This window comes from Moschus berezovskii, chromosome 6 (assembly GCF_049115385.1).
Source record: "Moschus berezovskii isolate FMDL1 chromosome 6, NW_MosBer_1.0, whole genome shotgun sequence".
Classification (NCBI taxonomy): domain Eukaryota; kingdom Metazoa; phylum Chordata; class Mammalia; order Artiodactyla; family Moschidae; genus Moschus; species Moschus berezovskii.
The window spans coordinates 13,092,212-13,118,532 of record NC_142465.1 but is presented as its reverse complement, the minus strand read 5'-3'; the positions used below and the strand labels follow the sequence as shown (position 1 = coordinate 13,118,532).

The 26,321-nt window shown below is 38.4% G+C and overlaps 1 protein-coding gene across 12 annotated transcripts in view; it reads left to right on the top strand.

The window, feature by feature from the left end:
- The window catches only part of PPP1R12A (protein phosphatase 1 regulatory subunit 12A), a 178,025-nt gene that overhangs the window by 59,279 nt on the left and 92,425 nt on the right, over positions 1 to 26,321 (top strand). For all 12 annotated transcript variants that reach the window (XM_055395316.2, XM_055395312.2, XM_055395309.2 and 9 more), the window contains one exon: positions 8,311 to 8,441. In XM_055395316.2, coding sequence (XP_055251291.1) covers positions 8,311 to 8,441 — 131 coding nt within the window. The remainder of the gene's footprint in view (positions 1 to 8,310; positions 8,442 to 26,321) is intronic.

The following is a 26,321-nucleotide window of genomic DNA, read 5'->3' as shown; positions in this document are numbered from 1 at the left end:
AAATGCAAAAGAGCAAAATGGCTGTCTGAGGAGGCCTTACAAATAGCTGTGAAAAGAAGAGAGGCGAAAAGCAAAGGAGAAAAGGAAAGATATAAGCATCTGAATGCAGAGTTCCAAAGAATAGCAAGGAGAGATAAGAAAGCCTTCCTCAGTGATCAATGCAAAGAAATAGAGGAAAACAACAGAATAGGAAAAACAAGAGACCTCTTCAAGAAAATTAGAGATTCCAAGGGAACATTTCATGCAAAGATGGGCTCGATAAAGGACAGAAATGGTATGGACCTAACAGAAGCAGAAGATATTAAGAAGAGGTGGCAGGAATACACAGAAGAACTGTACAAAAATGATCTTCACGACCAAGATAGTCACGATAATATGATCACTGACCTGGAGCCAGACATCTTGGAATATGAAGTCAAGTGGGCCTTAGAAAGCATCACTACTAACAAAGCTAGTGGTGGTGATGGAATTCCAGTTGAGCTATTTCAAGTCTTGAAAGATGATGCTGTGAAAGTGCTGCACTCAATATGCCAGCAGATTTGGAAAACTCAGCAGTGGCCACAGGACTGGAATAGGTCAGTCTTCATTCCAATCCCAAAGAAAGGCAATGCCAAAGTTTTGGATTAGAATATAAAAAGAAAAATTTAAATGGTGATGATTTAGCTTTCAGATTATGTGTTGATATAAACATATCAGCACCTACTATTTGAAAAGTACTGCTCCAAGCAATTTATGTATTAATTCATATACCTCTCATAGTAAACTTTTGAAGTAGGTAGTATTATTGTCCTCATTTTCCAGAGGAATTTGTGGCATCTAGGATATTTTATATAAAATTGACTCAACAACAACTATCCTGCTGGCAGAACTGGATTAATCCCAGACAGTCTGGCTTTAGAGTCTGTACATTGAGCAAAAGCACCTTCATGAAAAGGAATATAACATGTTATAATTTATTTCAAATGCCTCTGATTTTGTAATTGTGACTTTGCTTAATTGAATTACAGAGTTGCTAAATACATTTGTTTTTATCTCTTCTAGAAATGAAATGCAGTGATTTTCAATTCCCATGCCTAGCCCATAATCTGTCTTTAAGGCATGGATTCTGTCTTCTTAGAGCCAATTTTGTGCAGCTGTTTATAATTCAATCCTTTGTTATTAGGTGTTTCAACTTTTTCCTAAAAATGAGTAGGAAACAAAGTTGTCCTTGTGCTAACTTGCTGAGGAAAATAAGTAGGCCCTCTTTTTCAATAAAACCGGATGTTTTATGTACTTGAACTAGTTTCTTGAAATAGATTATAGCTCAAGTTGACAAAGCTGCCTGTACCTGGAATTAAAAGACAAAAGTGTCTTCACACAATCATCTGTTACTGGTAATAGCTTGGGATATGTAGAAAAACTTCAGATAAATCACGTCAGATAAGATTTTAGAAGTACAGTTGAGTCACTCTCTTTCTTTCCATGTATGACTTAATATACTGACCATATTTAGTCAACGGTTTCAAGTCAGCAAGCCCTGTATCTCTTAATGTGCTGTGTGTGTTAGCTTTTGATTTTCTTAGCAACAATATTTTTATGGGCATGCCTGCCAGTTTCTTGTGTATGCTTTGTAAACGTTCAGGAGAACACTGAACAATTTACACCACAAACTTGAGATTCATTTATAATATATGTCTTATGACAGTGTTTTAGCATTTAATTTCTATTTAAAGGTTTTAAAAACATGTAAAGAATGGCACGAGCGGATTTAATATTAACAGCTTTAAGTATTTTTGTTGATGTTTCTTACTTTATACTGACCTTAAAACAAACATTTAAAATAAAAATCAACACATTTCATATATTGAGAAATAACTTTTTATATTTTTTCAAAGAACTTCTTAAAATGGAGAAGCTTTAAAAATTAGTCATTTGTTCTGAGACTCTTTTATCTTCAGTGTCAAAGAATTACTCATAAGATCTCAAATAAGACCTTGTTCTGGATCCTGCCTTTATCCGCCCCATATGTGACTTTATATCTTCATAAATCAAAAAGTCTTTGTTACTGGTTCATGTGTTAAACTCGTGTAGAGCCTCCTCCGGGAAATATTCCATGATGACAACCATTCTTCCTTTTCTTAGCTGTCATGATAAATATACAGCCATATATTTATTATATTCCTTTTGATATTATTATTTACTTTGTATTTGAATGCCATACTACATGGTGAGCTTCTTGAGAATGCTCTTTAACTGATCTTCCCGACCCAGGGATCAAACCTGGGTCTCCCGCATTGGAGGCAGACCCTTTAACCTCTGAGCCACCAGGGAAGCCCAACTGACTGAATAAAATAACACAAATATCTTCCAGGAAGAATATAATGATTATAATTTAATCTTAACCTTTCTCTTAACTATTTTCATAGAAATCACTTCTCTACATTCTCTCCCTGAATGATTTCAGGTTCCATTATTTTAATTATTACCTTAATGCAGGTAATCCTCAAATTTTCATCCCACATTTGTTTTTAAGCTCTAGATTTTTCAACCTGTGGTGTTTATTTTCATGAATGACCTCCTCCTGTTCCTCACCCTTCATATCCAATCTTTAATTAAGCCTTGTACATTTTCTCCTAAATTTCTCTTTTAATATATATATTCATTCTGAATAACTGTTACTCAGGTCAGGCTCTTGCCTCTTCATACTGTTTCTCGTCATCTTCCTGAAATACTAATCTGATCATGTTAACCCTCTGCTTAGAAACTCTGAGTAGCTTTTCCAAACATCATCGTCCTGAAACTCTACAGTGTTTTCTTCTACTTGCCCCTGCTGCTGAATTGAGCCACTATTACTGATAGAAACGTTGCAGGTTTTCTTGATGAGTAGAATAGAAAGTAGATCAAAAGCTGCCTCTAATGTCAAATCCTGTCATCTTTGCCTTATGTTCTGTTCTTTCACCTGTAATATTTTCAGACCTTTTACCACCTAGGTCTTTTAGCACCTAGCCTTATTCTGTTTTATAATTTACAGATACTATATACCGTTTGCATGACTTGCTTTTCTGTTATTCCATGCATTTTTTAAAATCATAGTGCATCTACTCAGTGACGTTCTAGTTGAATCGAATAACTCCTATGCAGTCTTCAAAATCTTGCTCAAATGTATATTCTTATGAGACCTGTGTGGATCATCTTAACCACACGATCTCTTTATGTTCCCAAGGATATTTTAGTACTTCCTACCCACTGCTGTTACGCCCTTATGTAATCATTGTTGTTTATGAAGTAGCATTCTATACTAATGTGATATTTTCTATTCTTTTGGCATTGGCATATGTTCTTTTTAGCATATATAATTTGAAGAGTAGCCAGAGGCATTAAGGATACTTAAAAAGAATATGTGAGAATTTGGGTGGCAGGAAAAACTTATAATATTTAAAGAGTTATCAGTTAAAAGAGATTCCGTTTGATACTTGGAACCTCAGGAGGCAGGAGATAGATAAAGGAAGACATGTTTTAATGTGTACAATTTTTATTTTATTTATTTAATTTGTTAATTTTTTAATTTAAGGATAATTGCTTTACAGAATTTTGTTGTTTTCTGTCAGACATCAACTTGATAGCATGTACAATTTAGGAAAAGATAAATGTTTTATACTGAAGATAATACACAGTAGGTTTTTAATACATGCTAGTTCTTTTTTTACTTTTTTTTAACTTTAAAAATTGAAGTATAATTTACATATAATAAAGTATACAGCATATAATTCAGTGAATTTTTACATTTGTACATGCCTTTATAAAAATCAGAAAGCTGGGAACATTTTCAGTCTTCCCAAAAGCTCCGTCATGCTCCTCCCATTGTTTCCCCACAGAGTTAACCATGATTCTGAGCTTATAACTGGAGATGAGTTTTGCCTGGAAATTCAGTCTGTATCCTCTGTGTCTGCCTTTTTTCACTCACTTATGTGTCTGAGAGGATCATATATGTTGTTGAAGGTAGCATTAGTTCTTTTTGTTTGTTCTTTTTTCTTTGATGTGTAGGATTCTGTTACATGAGTAGAATCTCCACATATACACATACATCCCACCGCATTTATTTGACAATACTGTAACTTAAGTAGATACAGTCAAATAAATGGTTTTCCAGAGGGGTTATATGAATTTTACACTTTCACCAGCAGTTTGGTGTTTCTCCATATTACAACACAGTAGATTTAATATTTTTCATTTAAGAATCAAGGGTTAGATTTTCTTTTTGTGTAAGCATTGCCTATTATACACATTTTGAAAATAAAGAAAAATCGGAAGAATAAAAATTATTCATAGTCTCACAACCAGTGATAAGGACTCTTAATTTTATTATATATTCTTCTAGTCCTTTGTGTACTTTTAAAAATTATAATCAGGCAAACTGTTTTACATCTTTTAAAATAAACTTATATGTTGTGAGCATTTCTCAAATCTCTTTAATGTTTTATTTGAAATTTTCTCCATTTTTAAAAAAACAATCATATTTGAATTAAACACATTTATCAGGTAGGGTTTTATATTTATAGCAGTGATAAACATCAGAAGACTGTTTTGGCGCCTATGGGAATTGAGAGTTTGAAAGAGAGAATAGAATTTAGTATCATTTCCTAAGGAAAATTAATGATTAAACTAGACCCATTTATAAGTTTAATCATTAATTTTCCTTGGGAAATGATACTAAATTCTATTCTCTCTTTCAAACTCTCAATTCCCATAGGCGCCAAAACAGTCTTCTGATGTTTATCACTGGGAGCCCAAAAAAATAAAGTCTGACACTGTTTGCACTGTTTTTCCATCTATTTCCCATGAAGTGATGGGACCAGATGCCATGATCTTTGTTTTCTGAATGTTGAGCTTCAAGCCAAACTTTTCACTCTCCTCTTTCACTTTCATCAAGAGGCTTTTGAGTTCCTCTTCACTTTCTGCCATAAGGGTAGTGTCATCTGCATATCTGAGGTTATTGATATTTCTCCCAGCAATCTTGATTCCAGCTTGTGCTTCTTCCAGCCCAGCGTTCCTCATGATGTACTCTGCATATAAGTTAAATAAGCAAGGTGACAATATACAACCTTGACGTACACCTTTTCCTATTTGGATCCAGTCTGTTGTTCCATGTCCAGTTCTAACTGTTGCTTCCTGACCTGCATACAGGTTTCTCAGGAGGCATGGCATCTGGTCCCATCACTTCATGGGAAATAGATGGAAAAACAGTGGAAACAGTGTCAGACTTTATTTTTTGGGGCTCCAAAATCACTGGAGATGCTGATTGCAGCCATGAAATTAAAAGACGCTTGCTCCTTGGAAGGAAAGTTATGACCAACCTTGATAGTATATTAAAAAGCAGAGACATTACTTTGCCAACCAAGGTCCGTCTAGTCAAGGCAATGGTTTTTCCCGTGGTCATGTATGGATGTGAGAGTTGGACTGTGAAGAAGGCTGATCGCCGAAGAATCGATGCTTTTGAACTGTGGTGTTGGAGAAGACTCTTGAGAGTCCCTTATACTGCAAGGAGATCCAACCAGTCCATTCTAAAGGAGATCAATCCTGGATGTTCATTGGAGGGACTGATGCTAAAGCTGAAACTGCAGTACTTTGGCCACCTCATGCTACGAGTTGACTCACTGGAAAAGACTCTGATGCTGGGAAAGGTTGGGGGCGGGAGGAGAAGGGGACGAGGGAGAATGAGATGGCTGGATGGCATCACCGACTCTGTGGACATGAGTTTGAGTGAACTCCGGGAGTTGGTGATGGACAGGGAGGCCTGGCGTGCTGTGGTTCATGGGGTCGCGGAGAGTCGGACACGACTGAGCGACTGAACTGAACTGAACTGAAATATTATTTAAGTCACTGTGAGTCATTAGCTGTCTCAAATAACATTTTATAAACTACTTCCTAATGCAGTAAAATGTGGATGTTTCTTCTCTTGTTATCAGACAGCTGCGGTCCTCACATTTCTCCTACCCTTTAACCACTGCTCCTTGAAAAACACAGTTCTTTTCCCAAGCAGTGTATTCTCACTTTATATGAATGTTGCTTATATACTCATTTACCATTTATTTGGGCACTTTGGGATCTTGCCATCTTGTTCCAAATGGAAGAATCATAAATATATTAAGAATGTAAATATGTCAGGAATTTTAGAGAGATAAAACCCACCAACTTCTTTCCTCCACCTAAAAGATTAAATTGCTTGTTCTGAGCTACAGTATTTGTGGCAGAGCCAGAACTGGAGCCTACATCCAACACCTGTCAGAATTTTCCCACTTGAGTGTGAAGTACTTTGTCCTTAGTGCTTTTCTTGACACTAACTTTGTCTTTTTCCCCCAAGGAAGAAGTACTAAAAGTATTTTTCTTTGTTTCTGTGATAGGTAAAGGGAAATGGTTTTACTTACACAGCAAACACTTATTAAGGGCCTGTGGTGTGTTGTGCTTCGTCGCTCAGTTGTGTCTGGCTCTATGTAACCCCATGGACTGTAGCCCACCAGGCTCCTCTGTCTATGGGGATTCTCCAAGACAAGAATACTGGAGTGCATTACCATACCCTCCTCCTGGGGATCTTCCCAGCCCAGTAATTGAACCTAGGTCTCCTGGATTGCAGGTAGATTCTCTACTAGCTAAGCTACCAGGAAAGCTCTATTTAGTGTCTAGACTGTATGATACACTGTTGTAGAAACTGCAAATAGGTGAGAAATAGTTGATGAAATAGGAACATCTGTCAACATGGTGTTAAGTGTGGAAGGAGCTTATTTTTGGAAATCTGAACATCTGTGATAGAATTTCAGCTCTATCATTTCCCATCTCTGTGACTTATTCAGCCTACTTAACAATCTTAGCTTTCTTGTTCATTTATTCGTTTATGGAGCCCTTACCACATGCAGAGGATAATATAAAGTGCTGGGAATACAGCATTATGAAGGACTTTAAAGAAACTTGTTTCTGTTGTTTGTATATATTACTATGTACAATTTGTTGTTTAGTTGCTAAGTTGGGTCAGACTCTTTTGCGATCCCATGGACTGTAGCCCACCAGGCCCCTCTGTCCATGGACTTCTCCAGGCAAGAATGGGAGTGGGTTGCCTTTCTTTCTCTAGGGGCTCTTCCCTACCCAGGGACTGAACCCACGTCTCCTGCATTGACAGACAGATTCTTTACCACTGAGCCACCAGGCAAGGTTAAAATAGAGGACTTTATGTATTTATTAATTCATTTTAAATGAGTTAAAGCATTCATTCATTACCTCTGTTAAGTAAATGACATTTTTAAAGTAATTCGTTTTACTCCTGAAAACTTGAATTTATCATTAATAATAATTAGTTAGTTGTTTTGACAGACCTACTTTGCTCATTTTCAAGAAAGTTTCTGCCACAGCCCAAGCTAGACAACTATAATTTGTCATTTAAGTAAAAATCATATTCCATTGTAGCCTGTATGGGAAAAAAATTTAAAAAAGAGTGGCTCTATGTATAACAGATTCACTTTGCTGTACACCTGAAATGAACACAACATTGTAAATATACCCCAATAAAATTATTTTAGAAAATGATATCCCATGGAAAAAGTGACTAGATCAGCTTGCAAATTACACAAGTATTTTTCTTCAGGGCAGTCATTATACTTGGAAGAAATCTTGATGCATGCTTCCTGTCTTGTTTCACAAAATATTTAAAAGATTTGAGTCAAAATTTAATATGATTTATGGTTTTTACTGCATTGTCAAGGACATTCATAAGTAGAAATAGCTTGGAGGACAAAATAAACCTGTGCATGTATAGTTGTGAATACAATGACAGTAGAGTGCTATGTTTTCTTTTTTCTCCCACTGCCTTGGTTTATTCTTAGACCCAAGCATGTTTGCAACTAACACTTTTGCACCATCAAGTGCACATGTCAACATAGTGTGAAGGGGAAATGCCATCTTAGTATTATTATGAAAATAGTTTGATCTTGTCAACTCTCTGAAAGGATCCCTCTTCCCTGAACAGATCACATTTTGGGAACCACTGCTACTTAATTATAATATTTTGATTGTTTTCATGTTGGCATGTACTTGTTTTTGTCATGAGACTGGCATAAGAAGTCTAGTCTCATACAGTATTGTTCTGTGTGTCTAAGCAAGTACTGTTAAAATTTAGTTAGTACCATTTACCTGCTTGATAGCAATACAGTCAAGATAGCAGCAGACTGCCTTTTAGAAAGTATTTGTTATAAATGCTCCAGAATAGGAATTTTATTCTGTTGATGTGTTATTGGGACTATTGATTCCAAGTTTTTCTGATCCTGCTTTCTGTTCTGTTTTTAGGCTTGCATTGATGACAATGTTGATATGGTGAAGTTTCTAGTAGAAAATGGAGCAAATATTAATCAACCTGATAATGAAGGCTGGATACCTCTGCATGCAGCTGCTTCCTGTGGATATCTTGATATTGCAGAGTAAGCTAGTGCTCTGTTTATTTTTACCCAAATACTATTGTAGAGACTTGAGATTTTATAGAAATTATTATTATAGATAAATGAGAAAACTGTTATATTACCTTAATTGATAAAAATTATTCTTCCCAGGAAAGAGAATAAGTGGATTGTGGGAATCCAGATATTGTCTCTTGGTGTGAGGTCATTTTCTTGTCTCCTTCTTGTCTTTGACTTTGATACTTTGAACTGATATGAGTAATTCTCTTGAGTATATGTAGTATTTTCAGATGACTCAAGGTTAATATTAGGTTGGTGCAAAAGTAATTGCAGGTTTCATTGTTGAATTTTGCTCTTTAATATTGGAATACATTCTTAAATAAATGTGGTTATGTTATACATCATTTTATTGCACATTCCTTGCTGTATGTTTTTTCTCTAGTGACTTATTACTTGCTGTTTATTTTATATTTATTTTAGACTAGGGAAATTATGTTAGACAAAAAGCAGATTTGAGCGATTTCTCTTACTCAAGTTCCAAATGCGTTGTAAAACAGCACAGACAACTCACAGCATCAGCAACACATTTGGCCCAGGGACTGCTAACCAGTGTACAATGCAGTGGTGGTTCAAGAACTTTTGCAAAGGAGATGACAGCCTTGAAGATAAAGAGCGCAGTGGCTGGTCGTTGGAAGTTGACAACAACCAATTTGAGAGCAGTCACCAAAGCGGATCCTCTTACAACTACACAAAGGGTTGCTGAAGAACTCAGCATCAACCATTCTACAGTAATTTGGCATTTGAAGCAAATTCAGTTCAGTTCAGTCGCTCAGTCATGTCTGACTGTTTGTGACCCCATGGATTGCAGCACACCAGGCTTCTCTGTCCATCACCGACTCCTGGAGCTTGCTCAAACTCATGTCCATCGAGTTGGTGATGTCATCCAACCATCTCATCCTCTGTCATCCCCTTCTCCTGCCCTCAATCTTTCCCAGCATCAGAGTCTTTTCCAGTGAGTCAGTTCTTCACATTAGGTGGCCAAAGTATTAGAGCTTCAGCTGATAGCAAATTGGAAAGGCAAAAAAGCTCAGTAAGCGGGTGCCTAATGAGCTGACTGCAAATCAGAAAAATCGTTGTAATCCCCTACCATTGCAACAAAAAAGAATAAAATACTTAGGAATAAACCTGCCTCAGGAGACAAAAGAGCTGTGTACAGAAAACTTTAAGGCACTGTTGAAAGAAATCAAAGACGACATAAACAGAGATATTCCATGCTCCTGTGTTGGAAGAATCAATATTGTGAAAATGACTATAAACTATCAAATTGTATCTGCAGAACCTATCAAATTACCAATGGCATTTTCACAGAACTAAAACAAAAAATCTCACAATTCGTATGGAAACACAGAAGACCCCAAATAGCCAAAGCAATATTGAGAAAGAAGAATGGAGCTGGAGGAATCAAACTTTCTGATTCTAGACTATACTACACAGCTACAGTCATCAAGAAACTATGGTACTGGAACAAAACCAGAAATACACACCAATGGAACAAGATAGAAAGCCCAGAGATAAACCCACACTGCTCTGGGTACCTTACCTTTGGCAAAAAAGGCAAAAATATACAATGGGGCAAAGAGAAACTCTTAAGTAAGTGGTGCTGGGAAAACTGGACAGCTATGTGTAAAAGAATGCCATACACAAAGACAAACTCAAGATGGAATAAAGACCTAAATGTAAGACCAGAAACTGTAAAGCTCTTAGAGGAAAACTTAGAACACTCTATGACATAAATCACAGCAAGATCTTCTATGACCCACTTCCTAGAGTAATGGAAATAAAAACAAAAATAAACAAGTGGGACCTAATTAAACTTGAAAGCTTTTGCACAGTAAAGGAAACTACAAACAAGGTGAAAAGACAACCCTCAGAATGGGAGAAAATAATAGCAAATGAAACAACTGACAAAGGATTAATTTCCAAAATATACAAGCAGCTCATACAATTCAATACCAGAAAAACAATCGAATCAAAAAGTGGGCAAAAGATTTAAACAGACATTTCTCCAAAAAAGACATACAGATGGCTAACAAACACATGAAAAGATGCTCAGCATCGCTCATTATTAGAGAAATGCAAATGAAAACTACAGTGAGATACCACCTCATACCAGTCAGAATGGCCATCATCAAAAACTCTACAAACAGTAAATGCTGGAGAGGGAATGGAGAAAAGGGAATACTCTTGCACTGTTGGTGGGAATGTAAATTGATACAGCCACTATGGAGATCAGTATGCTGCTAAGTCACTTCAGTCGTGTCCGACTCTGTGCGACCCCATAGACAGAAGCCCACCAGGCTCCCCCGTCCCTGGGATCAGTATGGAGATGCCTTAAAAAACTAGGAATAAAACTACCATATGGCACAATAATCCCAGTGTTGTTGTTGTCTGAATCTCTGCAACCCCTTGGATTGCAGCACACCAGGCTTCCCTGTCCCTCACCATCTCCTGGAGTTTGCTTAAGGTCATGTCCATTGAATTGGTAATGCCATCCAACCATCTCATCCTCCGTCACCCTCTTCTCCTTCTGCCTTCAGTCTTTCCTGGCATCAGGGTCTTTTCCAATGAATTGGCTCTTTGCATCAGGTCAACAAAGTATTGGGGCTTCAGCTTCCACATCAGTCCTTCCAGTGAATATTCAGGGTTGATTTCCTTTAGGATTGACTGGTTTGATCTCCTTGCTCTACAAGGGATCCTCAAGAGCCTGTGGGTACACATGTACAATGTATACAATGGAATATTATGCAGCCATACAAAGGAACATATCTGAGTCCATGCTAATGAGGTGGATGAAGCTAGAGCGTATTACACAGAGTGAGGTAAGTCAGAAAGAGAAAAGCAAATATTGTTTATTAGCCCATCTATCTGGAATCTAGAAAGATGGCACTAATGAACCTATCTGCCAGGCAGCAGTGGAGATGAAGACATAGAGGGCAGACTTACGGACATGGGGCAGCAGAGGAGGTAAAAAGAGGGTGGGGTGAATGGAGAGAGTAGAGAGTAGCATGGAAACACTAACATGGGAAATAGATAGCCAGTGGGGATTTGCTGTATGACTCAGGAAACTCAAACCAGAACTCGGTGACAACCTGCAGAGTGGGATGGGGTGGGAGGTGAGAATGAGGTTCAAGAGGGAGGAAACATATGTATACTTACGGCTGATTCGTGTTGATGTATAGCAGGAACCAATACAATGTTGTAATTATCCTTCAGTTAAAAATAAATAATGTTTTTAAAAATCGTTATTTTGAAGAGTTATCTTCTCTTACTCTACTCAACAACAATGAACCATTTCTCAGATTGTGATGTATGATGAAAAGTGGATTTTATACAACAACCAGCTCAATGGTTGTACTGAGAAGAAGTTCCAGAGCACTTTCCAAAGTCAAACTTGCACCCAGAAAAGGTCACGGTCACTGTTCAGTGGTCTGCTACCTATCTGATCCACTGCAGCTTTCTGAATCCTGGTGAAACCATTACATCTGAGAAATATGCTCAGCAAATTGATGAGATGCACCGAAAACTACAGTGCCTACAGCCAGCGCTGGTCAATAAAATGGGCACAATTCTTCTCCAGGACAACACCCAACCACACTTTTCACACTAGTGCTTCAAAGGTTGAAGGAATTGGGCTATGAAGTTTGCCTCCTCTGCCATATTCACCTGACCTCTTGCCAACCAACTACCACTTCTTCAAGCATCTTGACAACTTTTTGCAGGGAAAATGCTTCCACGACCAGCAGGGAAGTAGAAAATGCTTTCCAAGAGTATGTTGAGTCACAGAGCATGCATTTTTATGCTATAGGAATAAATTTGTTTCTCATTGGCAAAAATATATTGATTGTAGTGGTTCCTATTTTGATTAATAAAGATGTGTTTGAGTCTAGGTATAATGATTTAAAATTCACAGTCCGGAACTGCAATTATTTTTCACTAACCTTAATATTTAACAATCTAGTCTATCCCTATGTAATCACTAATTGTTAGGGGAAATTAGCAATAGTTCTGAATTATGTTGCTTTGCTTAAAAGAGAATATGATACATAGTTCTCCAGTTATTCAGCGTATTTATGCTTAGTTTTTATTATTTTCTAAAAATATCAAAAATAGTCATTGTATTCGACAGTTCGGTTTAGTCACTCAGTTGTGTCTGACTCTTTGTGGCCCCATGGACTTCAGCATGCCAGGCTTCCCTGTCCATCACCAACTCCTGGAGCTTGCTCAGACTCATGTCCTTCAAATTGGTGATACAATCCAACCATCTTATCCTCTGATGTCCCCTTTCCCTGCCTTCAGTCTTTCCCAGCATCAGGGTCTTTTCCAGTGAGTCAGTTCTTCACATCAGATGGCCAAAGTATTAGAGTTTCAGCTTCAGCATCAGTCCTTCCAGTGAATATCCTTAAAGTTGATTTCCTGATCTCCTTGCAGTCCAAGGGACTCTCAAGAGTCTTCTCCAATACCATGGTTCAAAAGCATCAATTCTTTGTCACTCAGCTTTCTTCATAGTTCAACTCTCACATCCATATGTGACTACTGGAAAAACCATAGCTTTGGCTAGATGGACGTTTGTCAGCAAAGTAGTGTCTCTGCTTTTTAATATGCTGTCTAGATTGGTCATAGCTTTTCTTCCAAGGAGCAAGTGTCTTTTAATTTTAACTTACTCTTAACTGCTTTTAATAGGGAAGTACTTTCTGAGAGAATTTGATTCTTTAAACATTTAACACAGAATTATAGATATTCAGACAAAGTAATTTTTTCATCAAGTTGTCTTATTTTTTCTTGCTACTATGTATTCATCTCCATAAACATGTTTATTGTCTATCTGCTCACATCAAAGCTTATCAACTAATAAGTATTGAATATGGTAGTACTACTCTTGAGAGTCCAACTCTCACATCCATACATGACTACTGGAAAAACCGTTGCTTTGACTAGAGGGACCTTTGTTGGCAAGGTAAAGTCTCTGCTTTTTCCAGTAGTCATGTATGGATGTGAGAGTTAGACTATAAAGAAAGCTGAGCACCAAAGAATTGATGCTTTTGAAATATCATTGATGCTGTGGTGTTGGAGAAGACTCTTGAGAGTCCCTTGGACTGCAAGGAGATCGAACCAGTCCATCCTAAAGGAGATCAGTCCTAGCTGTTCATTGGAAAGACTGATGTTGAAGCTGAAATTCCAGTACTTTGGCCACTTTACGCAAAAAACTGACTCATTTGAAAAGACCCTGATGCTGGGAAAGATTGAGGGCAGAAGGAGAAGGGGGATGACAGAGGATGAGATGGTTGGATGGCATCACCAACTCAGTGGACATGAGTTTGGGTAAACTCCGGGACTTTGTGATGGACAGCGAGGCTTGGCGTGCTGCGGTCCATGGGGTCACAGAGTCAGACACAACTGAGCGGCTGGACTGACTGACTGACTGACTCTGGGAGTCTCTCTTAGTAATCCTTCATATTTTTCTTGTTTCGTTCATCTCACACGCGCATTTCCCCAGCCCGTCCTCCCACCCTACACCCCCTCAGCCACGTGTATTGGAGATACGTTATAGCAGTTGGAGGGAAAGGCAGTGTTTGGTGAAATGTACAGTGCTTCAGGGATTAGAAGAGCTGAGCTGCTGCTGCTGCTGCTAAGTCACTTCAGTCGCGTCCGACTCTGTGTGACCCTATAGACGGAAGCCCACCAGGCTCTCCCGTCCCTGGGATTCTCCAGGCAAGAACACTGCAGTGGGTTGCCATTTCCTTCTCCAATGTGTGAAAGTGAAAGTGAAGTTGCTCAGTCGTGTCCGACCCTTAGCGACCCCACGGACTGCAGCCTACCAGGCTCCTCCATCCATGGGATTTTCTAGGCAAGAGTACTGGAGTGGCTATTTGAGTTTTATTACTGACTCTAACACTGACTGCACTGTATCTTTTGACAATTTGTTTCCTCTTTCTGGGCTTTGATTTCTTTATGTGTAAAATGAAGGAGTCTCCTTGCCATTGTGAAAGAGTAGTGGTTATTCATAATTTTAATCATGATTTTCAAGTTCTTTATTCCTTTCTATTCTTTTCATGCTCAAGAAAGGGCTTGGATTTCATCTTCATGAAGAAAAATAGCTAATGTGTATTTATCTTCAGCTGTCCTTAATATTTGGTATGTACGCTCTGGAGTCACCTAATGTGAATTATGAAGGTTTCCTCAACCGCTCTCTAAGGGTATGACCTTAGACAAGTTCCTTAGTGTTTATAATCTTCAGTTTTCTCCTCTATAGCAAGGGATTAATATTTTCTAGGTTTGTTCTGAGGGTTAACTGATGTAACCCACCAAGCAGAGTTCCTGGAACATAGTTCCTGGAATACTCCATATGTATTAATTTTTGACCATTATCTTATTTATCTTTTCTGGGAAAATGAAAACTCAATTCCTTTCTTCATATGTTTAATCCTTGTGTTTCATTTTTTAATTCATGCTTCTGAGTTTGAAAAGACAATAATAATTTTTCTGAATAATTTCCCCTTGTATACTTGGCTGATATCCCATTGTGTCAGTTGGGATGATTTTACATCCAGGTAATCCTGGGATGCAACTGAGCGACTGAACAATAATAAATCATATCAAACTTAAACTGTCCAGCCGCTCAGTTGTCCTTTATTGAGAGAGGGCACTAGTTGTACATGATACTACATTAGAGATAGTGGAACAGAGAATGTGAGGTTGCTGTTTAGTTTCTAGACAATTGAGAATGTCACACCTGGTCTCCAGCCCGGCAGGAACCCAGTGCGTAGATGAGTGGCAGCTCTTTATGTTCTGACTCTGCAGTCGTTGCTCCTTTTCAGCAAAGTGATTACTTTCAACTTCTCCCTGCTTTCAGTGAGGAGGAAATCTTAGGGGAAATGAAAAACAGATTGTGTAATAATGCCTCTTCTCCAGAGTGGATGAGAGGAAGAATAAATGAAATGAATTTGGGGAGTATAATGTTAATGGCCAGCTTATGCCTTGTTTCTCTATATACTCATGGGTCATGTATTGAAATGTATGCATTAGCATCATTCTTTCTTGGGGGGTACTGAATTGGCTGTGTATTCTTGCCACCTCTTCTTAATATCTTCTACTTCTGTCAGGTCCATACCATTTGTCTTTTATTGAGCCCATCTTTGCATTAAATATTCCCTTGATATCTCTCATTTTCTTGAAGAGATCTCTAGTCTTTCTCATTCTGTTGTTTGCCTCTGTTTCTTTGCACTGATTGCTGAGGAAGGCTTTCTTGAATGTGAAGTCTGGTGGGCCTTAGGAAGCATCATTACGAACAAATCTAGTGGAGGCAATGGAATTCCAGTTGAGCTATTTCAAATCCTGAAAGATGATGCTGTGAAAGTGCTGCACTCAATATGCCAGCAAATTTGGAAAACTTAGCAGTGGCCACAGGACTGGAAAAGGTCAGTTTTCATTCCAATCCCAGAGAAAGGCAATGCCAAAGAATGCACAAACTACCGCACAATTGCACTCATCTCACATGCTAGCAAAGTAATGCTCAAAATTCTCCCCAGCTAGGCTTCAACAGTACGTGAACTGAGAATTTCCAGATGTTCAAGCTGGTTTTAGAAAAGGCAGAAGAACCAGAGATCAAATTGCCAACATCTGTTCGATCATCAAAAATGCAAGAGAGTTCCAGAAAAAACTGTCTGTTTCTGCTTTATTGACTATGCCAAAGCCTTTGACTGTGTGGATCACAATAAACTGTGGAACATTCTGAAAGAGATGGGAATACCAGACCACCTGACCTGCCTCTTGAGAAATCTGTATGCCGGTCGAGAAGCAACAGTTAGAACCAGACATGAAACAATAGACTGGTTCCAAATCGGGAAAGGAGTATGTCAAGCCTGTCTATTGTCACCCTGCTTATTTAACTTCTTTGCAGAGTACATCATGTGAAATGCCGGGCTGGATGAAGCACAAGCTGGAATCAAGATTGCCGGGAGAAATATCAATAACCTCAGATATGCAGATGACACCACCCTTATGGCAGAAAGCGAAAAGAACTAAAGAGCCTCTTGATGAAAGTGAAAGAGGAGAGTGAAAAGGTTGGCATAAAACCCAACATTCAGAAAACTAGGATCATGGCATCTGGTCCCATCACTTTATGGCAAATAGATGGGGAAACAATGGAAACAGTGACAAACTTTTTTTGAGCTCCAAAATCACTGCAGATGGTGACTGCAGCCATCAAATTAAAAGGTGCTTACTCCTTTTAACTAAAGCTGTAACCAACCTTGACAGCATATTAAAAAGCAGAGATATTACTTTGACAACAAAGGTCCATCTAGTCAAAACTATAGTTTTTCTGGTAGTCATGTTTGGATGTGAGAGTTTGACTATAAAGAAGGCTGAAATTGATGCTTTTGAACTGTGGTGTTGGAGAAGACTCTTGAGAGTCCCTTGGACTGCAAGGAGATCCAGCCAGTCCATCCTAAAGGAAATCAGTCCTGAATATTCATTGGAAGGACTGATGCTGAAGCTGAAACTCCAATACTTTGGCCACCTGATGGGAGAACTGACTCATTGGAAAAGACCCTGAAGCTGGGAAATATTGGAGGTGTGAGGAGAAGGGAATGACAGAGGATGAGGTGGTTGGATGGCATTACTGACTCAATGGACATGAGTTTGAGTGGACTCCGGGAGTTGGTGATGGACAGGGAGGCCTTGTGTGCTGCAGTCCATGGGGTTGCAAATAGACTGACGTGACTGAGTGACTGAACTGAATTGAATTGGCAGTGTTATGCTCTAAATCATGTCCCCACAAGATTCATATGTTGAAGGCCTAACCACAGAACATAGAAATGTGACTGTATATATAGAGCTTCTTAAGAGATGATGAGACCCTTACCATCTCTTAACCTGAGGCCCTTAGGGTGGGCCCTAATCCAATCTTACTGTATCTTTTTGAGAGGAATTTGGACAGAGAAACTGATGCACAGGGCTTGCACACAGAAAAGACAGCATAAGGACACTGCTAGAAGGTGGCCACCTGTAAGCTAAGGAGAGACACCTCAGAAGAAAGCAGTCCTACCAACACCTTGATCTTGACCTTCTAGCCTCTAGAACTATGAGGAAATGAATTTCTGTTGTTTGATCCAGTTTGTCTATGGTATTTTGCTATGGTAATAGTGAGTGAGTGAAGTCGCTCAGTTGTGTCCGACTCTTTGCTGCCCCGTGGACTGTAGCCCACCAGGCTCCTCTGTCCATGGGATTCTCCAGGCAAGAATATTAGAGTGGGTTGCCATTTCCTTCTCTAGGGGATCTTCCTCACCCAGGGATCGAACCCAGGTCTCCCGCATTGCAGGCAGATGCTTTAACCTCTGAGCCACCAGGGAAGTCTAATATAGGCAGTATAAAATTCTAGTGCCCTTTCTCTTTAGGTCAGTTTAAGTTTGATACAATTTATTATTGTTCAGTCGCTCAGTCATGTCCCAGGATTACTTGTATCTAAAATCATCCCAACTAACACAATGGCTGGGAGCGATTGGGGGTAGGAGGAGACGGGGAAGACAGAGAATGAGGTGGCTGGATGGCATCATCGACTCAATGGACATGAGTTTGAGTGAACTCCGGGAGTTGGTGATGGACAAGAAGGCTGTGGTTCATGGGGTCGCTAAGAGTCGGACACGACTGAGCGACTGAACTGAACTGAACACGATGGGATATTAGCCAAGTCTACAAGGGGAAATTATTCAGAAAAATTATTATTGTCTTTTCAAACTAGGAAGCGTGAATTAAAAAATGAAACACAGGGATTAAACATATGAAGAAAGAAATTGAGTTTTCATTTTCCCAGAAAAGATAAATAAGATAATGGTCAAAAATTAATACATATGGAGTATTCCAGGAACTATGTGCCAGGAACTCTGCTTGGTGGGTTACCTTGTTCTTCCCTAAAAGTTACAGGTCAATGTCATTAGACTGTAGAGGAAAAGCAAAATTAAATATAATGACTTTTGTACATACTTGAAAGATAATGGAGTCCAAGAAAATGTATTCAATTTAGTGTTTCAGTCTAACATGATCAGTTAATTATAACTATCGATTAACTATAACTGAATTTTATATTTAAGTTATTATGTAAAAAGCATGGAAAATCAAATCCTGTGACTTGGCTTTCAATAACCAAGAAATAATAACGAATAAAAGAATAGATGAAAGAATAATTAGATGAAAACATAGTTCTTTTTTATAGCCAAAACATTTTTGTAAAGGAAGCTTCATGTCTGCTGTTTGATTACCCCTAGTAAAAGTTTTATACGGAATCAGGATATATTCTTTATTCTTTCCCTTTATAATACTGGTTTTTAAAGTAGTGAGTTGGTTTACTTACCTTCTGAAAGGACTAATTGATTTTGTGTGTGTATGTGTGTGTGTGATTTAAGTAACTTGAGGAGTGTGTGCATTTAAGCATACTTGATGTATTTCAATGTATTGCAGTTATTATCCTTATTGATTAGCAAATTGTACCATCTCTGGTCAACAAAAGTCTCTTCGTGTTGGCTTCTGAGACCTTGAGATATGACCCAGTAGTTCAGTTCAGTTCAGTTGCTCATTCGTGTCCGACTCTTTGCGACCCCATGAATCAAAGCACGCCAGGCCTCCCTTTCCATCACCAACTCTCGGAGTTCACTCAAACTCATGTCCATCGAGTCGGTGATGCCATCCAGCCATCTCATTCTCTGTTGTCCCCTTCTCCTCCCGCCCCCAATCCCTCCCAGCATCAGAGTCTTTTCCAGTGAGTCAACTCGTCGCATGAGATGGCCAAAGTACTGGAGTTTCAACTTTAGCATCAGTCCTTCCAATGAACACCCAGGATTGATCTCCTTTAGAATATACTGGTTGGATCTCCTTGCGGTCCAAGGGACTCTCAAGAGTCTTCTCCAACACCATAGTTCAAAAGCATCAGTTCTTCGGCGATCAGCTTTCTTCACAGTCCAACTCTCACATTCATACATGACCACTGGAAAAACCATAGCCTTGATCCAGTAGAGTGATCTTTAAAAGCTTCATTGCTCTTTAGTAATATAAAAATGTTCCAGACACATCTTTTATATTTCTGGAATTGCCATTTCTCTAAAGAAACCTGGCCCTTTTATACTGGATTGGTCATTCTTTCAAATTCAGCACCCATGGGGTATCTTTCTTGAACCTCTTCTGTTTTTTTCTCTGTATTTTCTTTCTCCCTTCTTCATTGCCAGGAACTATAGAATTAAAATAATAACATAATTACTAATTTGCTTCATTACATATTACACATACATTGGACTGCTTATAACAGTACTACCAATCATCATAAGTACTGAAAACAGCTTGAAGTTTGGGATTTGTTTTTATTTTTGTTTTTTGACGGGAGTGAGGAGGGTGATATTTCTTTTTGTCCTTATGGTATCCCAGTTGGAGTATATCATCGAATTACTGTATGTGTTGAAGTCACTTGGAATAGTACTTTTCTGTGTGGCTATGACACTTAACTATATATACCATTATGTTAATTGTTTACTTCTTTTTTAGAGTTTGTTTTTTGTTTAATTTTGTTTGACAGTTTACATAAAATGCCAGGTCTAATGGCAATTACCACCCTATTTCCTATAGGTAACATTTTTAAATTTATATTTTATCCCAGTTTGTGTTTTAATGTGAACATTATTCCGCCTTTGTAGATAAATGAAAAATTATTGTACACTATTTCTCCACTTTTCTCTTTTCACTTAACAGTCTCTCCTGGAGACTACTGTGTAGTGGGATACAGAGATATTTCTCATTGTTCTCTTTAGATTTAGTGTTTAGTACTCCATTGTACAGTGTCTTTGTGGTTAATTCAGCTTGTCGTCCTTGATTGACCAACAGTTGTTATTTTTTTGAATGACTATAACCTTTTCCTTGGCATTGTCTTTATTTTTTTTATTGCAAATTGTAAGAATTTTTGTTTATGTGAAAAATATTTCATAGTTGAATGATAAAATTTAAGTGATTTGTTTTATTAACATCTTGGTTATTGATATGATTATAATCTTTTAAATTTCATCACTATTTTTTAGGCTTCCACCACAGATGTTTAAGGAATATTTTGTCTCAAGTAGCTCTAGTGTTTGCATTAAAATTAGCTCTGTGTTAGGCTAGCATTGTGTGGTTTCATAGCATATAGAATGAAATGTTGATTCATTCAGTTCAGTTCAGTTCAGTCGCTCAGTCGTGTCCGACTCTCTGCGACCCCATGAATCACAGCACGCCAGGCCTCCCTATCCATCACCAACTCCCGGAGTACACTCAAACTCATGTCCACAGAGTCGGTGATGCCATCCAGCCATCTCATTCTTGGTTGTCCCCTTCTCCTCCCGCCCCCGCCTTTCCCAGCATCAGAGTCTTTTCCAGTGAGTCAACTCGTCACATGAGGTGGCCAAAGTATTGCAGTTTCAGCTTTAGCATCAGTCCTTCCAATGAACACCCAGGATCGATCTCCCTTAGAATGGACTGGTTGGATCTCCTTGCGGTACAAAGGACTCTCAACTTCTCCAACACCACAGTTCAAAAGCATCAATTCTTCGGCGATCAGCTTTCTTCACAGTCCAACTCTCATATCCATACATGACCACGGGAAAAACCATAGCCTTGACTAGATGGACCTTTATTGGCAAAGTAATGTCTCTGCTTTTTAATATATTATCAAGGTTGGTCATAACTTTCCTTCCAAGGAGTAAGCGTCTTTTAATTTCATGGCTGCAATCAGCATCCGCAGTGATTTTGGAGCCCCAAAAAATAAAGTCTGACACTGTTTCCACTGTTTTTCCATCTATTTCCCATGAAGTGATGGGACCAGATGCCATGATCTTTGTTTTCTGCATGTTGAGCTTCAAGCCAACTTTTTCACTCTCCTCTTTCACTTTCATCAAGAGGCTTTTGAGTTCCTCTTCACTTTCTGCCATAAGGTAGTGTCATCTACATATCTGAGGTTATTGATATTTCTCCCAGCAGTCTTGATTCCAGCTTGTGCTTCTTCCAGCCCAGCGTTCCTCATGATGTACTCTGCATATAAGTTAAATAAGCAAGGTGACAATATACAGCCTGGATGTACTCCTTTTCCTATTTAGAACCAGTTGGTTGTTCCATGTACAGTTCTGACTGTTGCTTCCTGACCTGCATACAGGTTTCTCAAGAGGCAGGTCAGGTGGTCTGGTATTCCCATCTCTTTCAGAATGTTCCACAGTTTTTTGTGATCCACACAGTCAAAGGCTTTGGCATAGTCAATGAAGCAGAAATAGATGTTTTTCTGGAACTCTCTTGCTTTCTCCATGATCCAGCGGATGTTGGCAATTTGATCTCTGGTGCCTCTTCCTTTTCTCAAACCTGCTTGAAAATCTGGGAGTTCACGGTTCACATATTGCTGAAGCCTGGCTTGGAGAATTTTGAGCATGACTTTACTAGCGTGTGAGATGAGTGCAATTGTGCAGTAGTTTGAGCATTCTTTGGCATTCCCTTTCTTTGGGATTGGAATGAAGACTGACCTTTTCCAGTCCTGTGGCCACTGCTGAGTTTTCCAAATTTGCTGGCATATTGAGTGCAGCACTTTCACAGCATCATCTTTCAAGATTTGAAATAGCTCGACTGGAATTCCATCACCTCCACTAACTTTGTTCGTAGTGATGCTTTCTAAGGCCCACTTGACCTCACATTCCAAGATGTCTGGCTCTAGGTCAGTGATCACGTTATTGTGACTATCTTGGTCGTGAAGATCTTTTTTGTACAGTTCTTCTGTGTATTCTTGCCACCTCTTCTTAATATCTTCTCCTTCTGTTAGGTCCCTACCATTTCTATATTTTCCTTCATGTTTGGAGTAGCTTAGAAGACATTGCTGTTGAAGATTTCATATCAGAAAATACTGGTGGTGACATTCAGTGACATTTTCATGGTGTTATTTGCAGCATGGAAAAAGTTTCACTAGTTTTGTCATTTATCATTAAAGGATCAACTATTTAAGGATATAACTTTTAAAAATACTGTGGTGGCTTATTTATATCATGTCTTTTCTTCTTCGTTATAACCTTTATTTCATAAATATCCAACAGAATCTTCAAGACTTCTCTTGGCTCATCTTTTAAGATATATTCAGTATCTATTTCATCACCTTGTTCCTTTCTCCCTGATCTTGGACACTGTTGTTCTTCGCTGAAATTATTGCAGTTGGAATCATTCTAGCCACAGCCATCTTCTTCCCCCCATCTATTTTCTGCACAGCAGCTAGAAAGATCCTTGCAAGATATTGTAAGTGGAATAGCATCACATTTTATTCAGAGCCCTTCACCCTCCAGTGGGTTTATAATGCATTCAAAAAATAGGGTTCTGGTTGCTGCGAGGCTGTGGCGTGGCCCCCTGTTACATCTATGACGGCATTTTCTCCACTCTTCTCCAGGCTCTCTTTTAGCCAAACTGGTCTTCTTGCTGAGCCTTTAAACAGACTAGGCATCTTGCTTCATAGTCTGAACCTGCTGATTCCCCTGTCTGAAATTCAATAGTGTTATTTTTCGTGAAAGAATCAGAAATTCTTACCAATTTAAGAACTATATGAACTGCATCACCACACCCATGAGAAGCATTATAACATTCCTGAGTTCAGGGTCAGGAATGAGACAACTCTTTCTATTTTAACTGCTAAGCAGTTGCTATTAACTTTAGTCAGATTACCAACTTCTCTGAACCTGTTTCCTCATCGAAATGTTAGCACTTATCCCTACTTTATAAGATTATTGTGAAGATTAGATGAGATCATATTTATGAAACACTTAGCACAATGAATAGCACATATTTAATATCAGTACAGTTAGCTGAATTAGTTGTTATTACTTGTATTACTATTTTTGGTCACTACTTTTAGTGAAAAATAGCTAAACTCTTGGTTTTGTTGGATTATTTAATAAAACTATAATCTGATTATTTGCTCTTAGGGCAGACCTAGCTCGATGAGAGGAACAGGGGAGAGGGAAGTAGTCATTTGTCATATTTACTTTGATATATGGTTACTTGAGTTCCAAGAAGAGTTGGAGAATCCATGCATTTCGGTTTACATATTTCTTATAAGAATGATACATTGCTAGTGTAAACGACCATGTATTTTGATTAAAAGTCACAGAAGGTGAAATTGAATCTAAGGTCCTTTGAAAACACTTAAATTTTCTTTGTAGGATAGATATATCTTTCTATAATAATTATGAGGTATATTTGCCCCAAACTGATATTTTCATATATGCTTCCCTGGTGGCTTAGCAGTAAAGAATAATGCTTGAGACACAGGGTTCAGTCCTTGGATCAGGAAGATCTCCTGCAGAAGGACATGGCAACCCCATTCCAATATTCTTGCCTGGGAAATCTCATGGACAGAGAGCCTGGCAGGCTACAGTCTAGGGGTTCACAAAAGAGTCAGATACGCCTTAGTGACTAAACAGCAACAACAATATTCTGATATATATTCTTATTGTTGTTTTTTTTCACAACTCTGAACATGTTCAGTTATTTCCATTTCACAATCAGAACTGGACCCTCATTCTCAAGGCTCAAATTCTGATGTTCTTTCTGTTATATTATTACTGTCTCCTATAGTAGCGTTAGGGATTTTGAAAAATAAAAGTGACGGCAACTGCACCTAATCTTCAAGCTTACAGATACATATGAAGTCAGTACCAATACTAGATAGAAGAAATGGACCAAGAGATGTTCAAGGAACACTGAGGAAGAAGTGATCAATTCTCTTTAGACCATTCAGAGAAAGATTCCAGGGGAGGTGACATTATTAGATTAAACAATGGGCAGGGTTTGTTTTTTTTTAAATTGGAGTATAATTGCTTCACAGTGTTGAATTAGTTTCTGCTGTACAACAGTGTGAATAGCTACATGTATATATAATCAGATTATATCTCTATATATGCCCACTCCCTTGTGAGCCTTTCTTCTACCACACCATCCCGCTTCACCCCTCTAGGTCATCATGGGGCACTGAGCTGAGCTCTCTGTGCTACACAGCAGCTTCCCCCTATCTAGAGGGTAGTAGAATTTTTGCCTCTGGGAGTTGAGAGCTATCTGAGAAAAGTCATATTCATAAATGGGAAATAATACATGGTTACAGGTCTTTTAACTAACATCCACTCTGTTACTAACATTTGCCATTTCTTTGTTATAGCATATTGAATGGCTGCCATAAAGTTATTAATATTGACCATTGTAACGCGTAGACTGCTTCCACTAAGCTCACTCACTTCTGTTTCCACTAGTTGCATTGCAGGCCTACTAAAAGTTAGTTGTGTGTGTTCTGGCCTATTAATGTCTATTTCCCTTGTTAGTGATAATATAATTTAATTAGAGCACTCTAAACTGATGCAGTATGTACAAAAAAGAAAATTATTGCTAATGATTAACTTAACTATTTTGAAAAGCCTCAATAAAGGGAAAGTCCTGAAAATATAATTGCTCTTTAATTGGATGTGGGTGCAACAACTGAAAAATTGAAAGAAAAAAAAATCTAGAAGGATTATTTACTCAGATTGCATTTGTGTTGACTGCAAATGTTACCTCACTTTAAGACATTTTGATGTCTTAGTACATGAGGCGTATCATGTATGCAAGAAAGGGAACGTAGATTTAAGTCATTGGAGACTTTCTCCAGTATCGTGTATGTTAAAGTAAATGTCTTGCATTTATTTATTTTCATATATGTGATATGTTTTACTATTCCCTATTTTAATCATCTTTTCTGGTTAACCAAATCAGTGCTTGTCATGATTGCATTGGATAACAGGCTTCTTTGGAGCTGTAGTATTTTCAGGAGAGGAACATTGGTGTTATATGGCGAGAATAGCTAATAAGACAGGAAGAGGGAACTGGGGCTGTAGCACAGAGGAATTTGTGTGCCTTGCTAACTTTGACCTTTAATGGTGAGACATTTTTAGGAATATGATGGTCCTTTCCCTGTACTTTTAGAAAACAATTCTTGGCAGATCAGAGAGTGGACAAGAGAGCCAGGGCCGTGGCAGTGAGCTTGGAAGTAGGGTAGATCGGAAAGAAATTTGGAAAATAAGATTAATAAGGTTTGGTGTGATTGATTGGATCTAGGTAGTAAGATGGGAAGAAAAATCAACAGTAGTGATAGTGCTAATAATAGCTAACATCTACTGAGCACTTTGAGTCACTGCTCAGTCTTCTTAACTGTATATAATTTTGGTCATCCTGACAATTATGTGAAAATACGTTGCTACCACTACCCTGTGGCCCAGCCGCACAATTCTAAAATGACAAGTTGTAAGATTGGTGCAGCTCACTTGGCAGCAGACCATGACTGGACCTGATACGAGGCTGTTCGTCGTCTTTGTTTCTCCCCACGTAAGTGTTAATTTATTTTTGCAAAAATATCAATATGTTTGGTTATGGAGGACAGACTCAGACTCAGTAGGAGTGCGTTTGGAAAGCTCAGTAGTTTTCCACAATATGGCAAGTTTTAAATTCGTGCTTAGATGAGTGATTGGCCCATATTGTAATTCTTTCTTTATGGGTGAGGAAACAGTCAGAGAGAGAAATCACACACAGTAATTGGCAGAGCTAGGATTTAAACCTAAACTTAGACTGTCTTGTCAAGTCTGCACTACACTGTTCTGCCTCCCCTTCTAGCCTTTGTAATTGGGAAAAGGACGCCATTAAACTAAAATAAGGAATTGAAGAGCAAGATTGAGGGAAGCAGAGGAAAGCATATAGTAGAATGTGGATTTAAATAGGCCTGGTTTGAGATGCCAATTGAAAAGATGCAGTAAGAAGCCAGGACTTTTTGGGGTATGTTTATAATGCGTA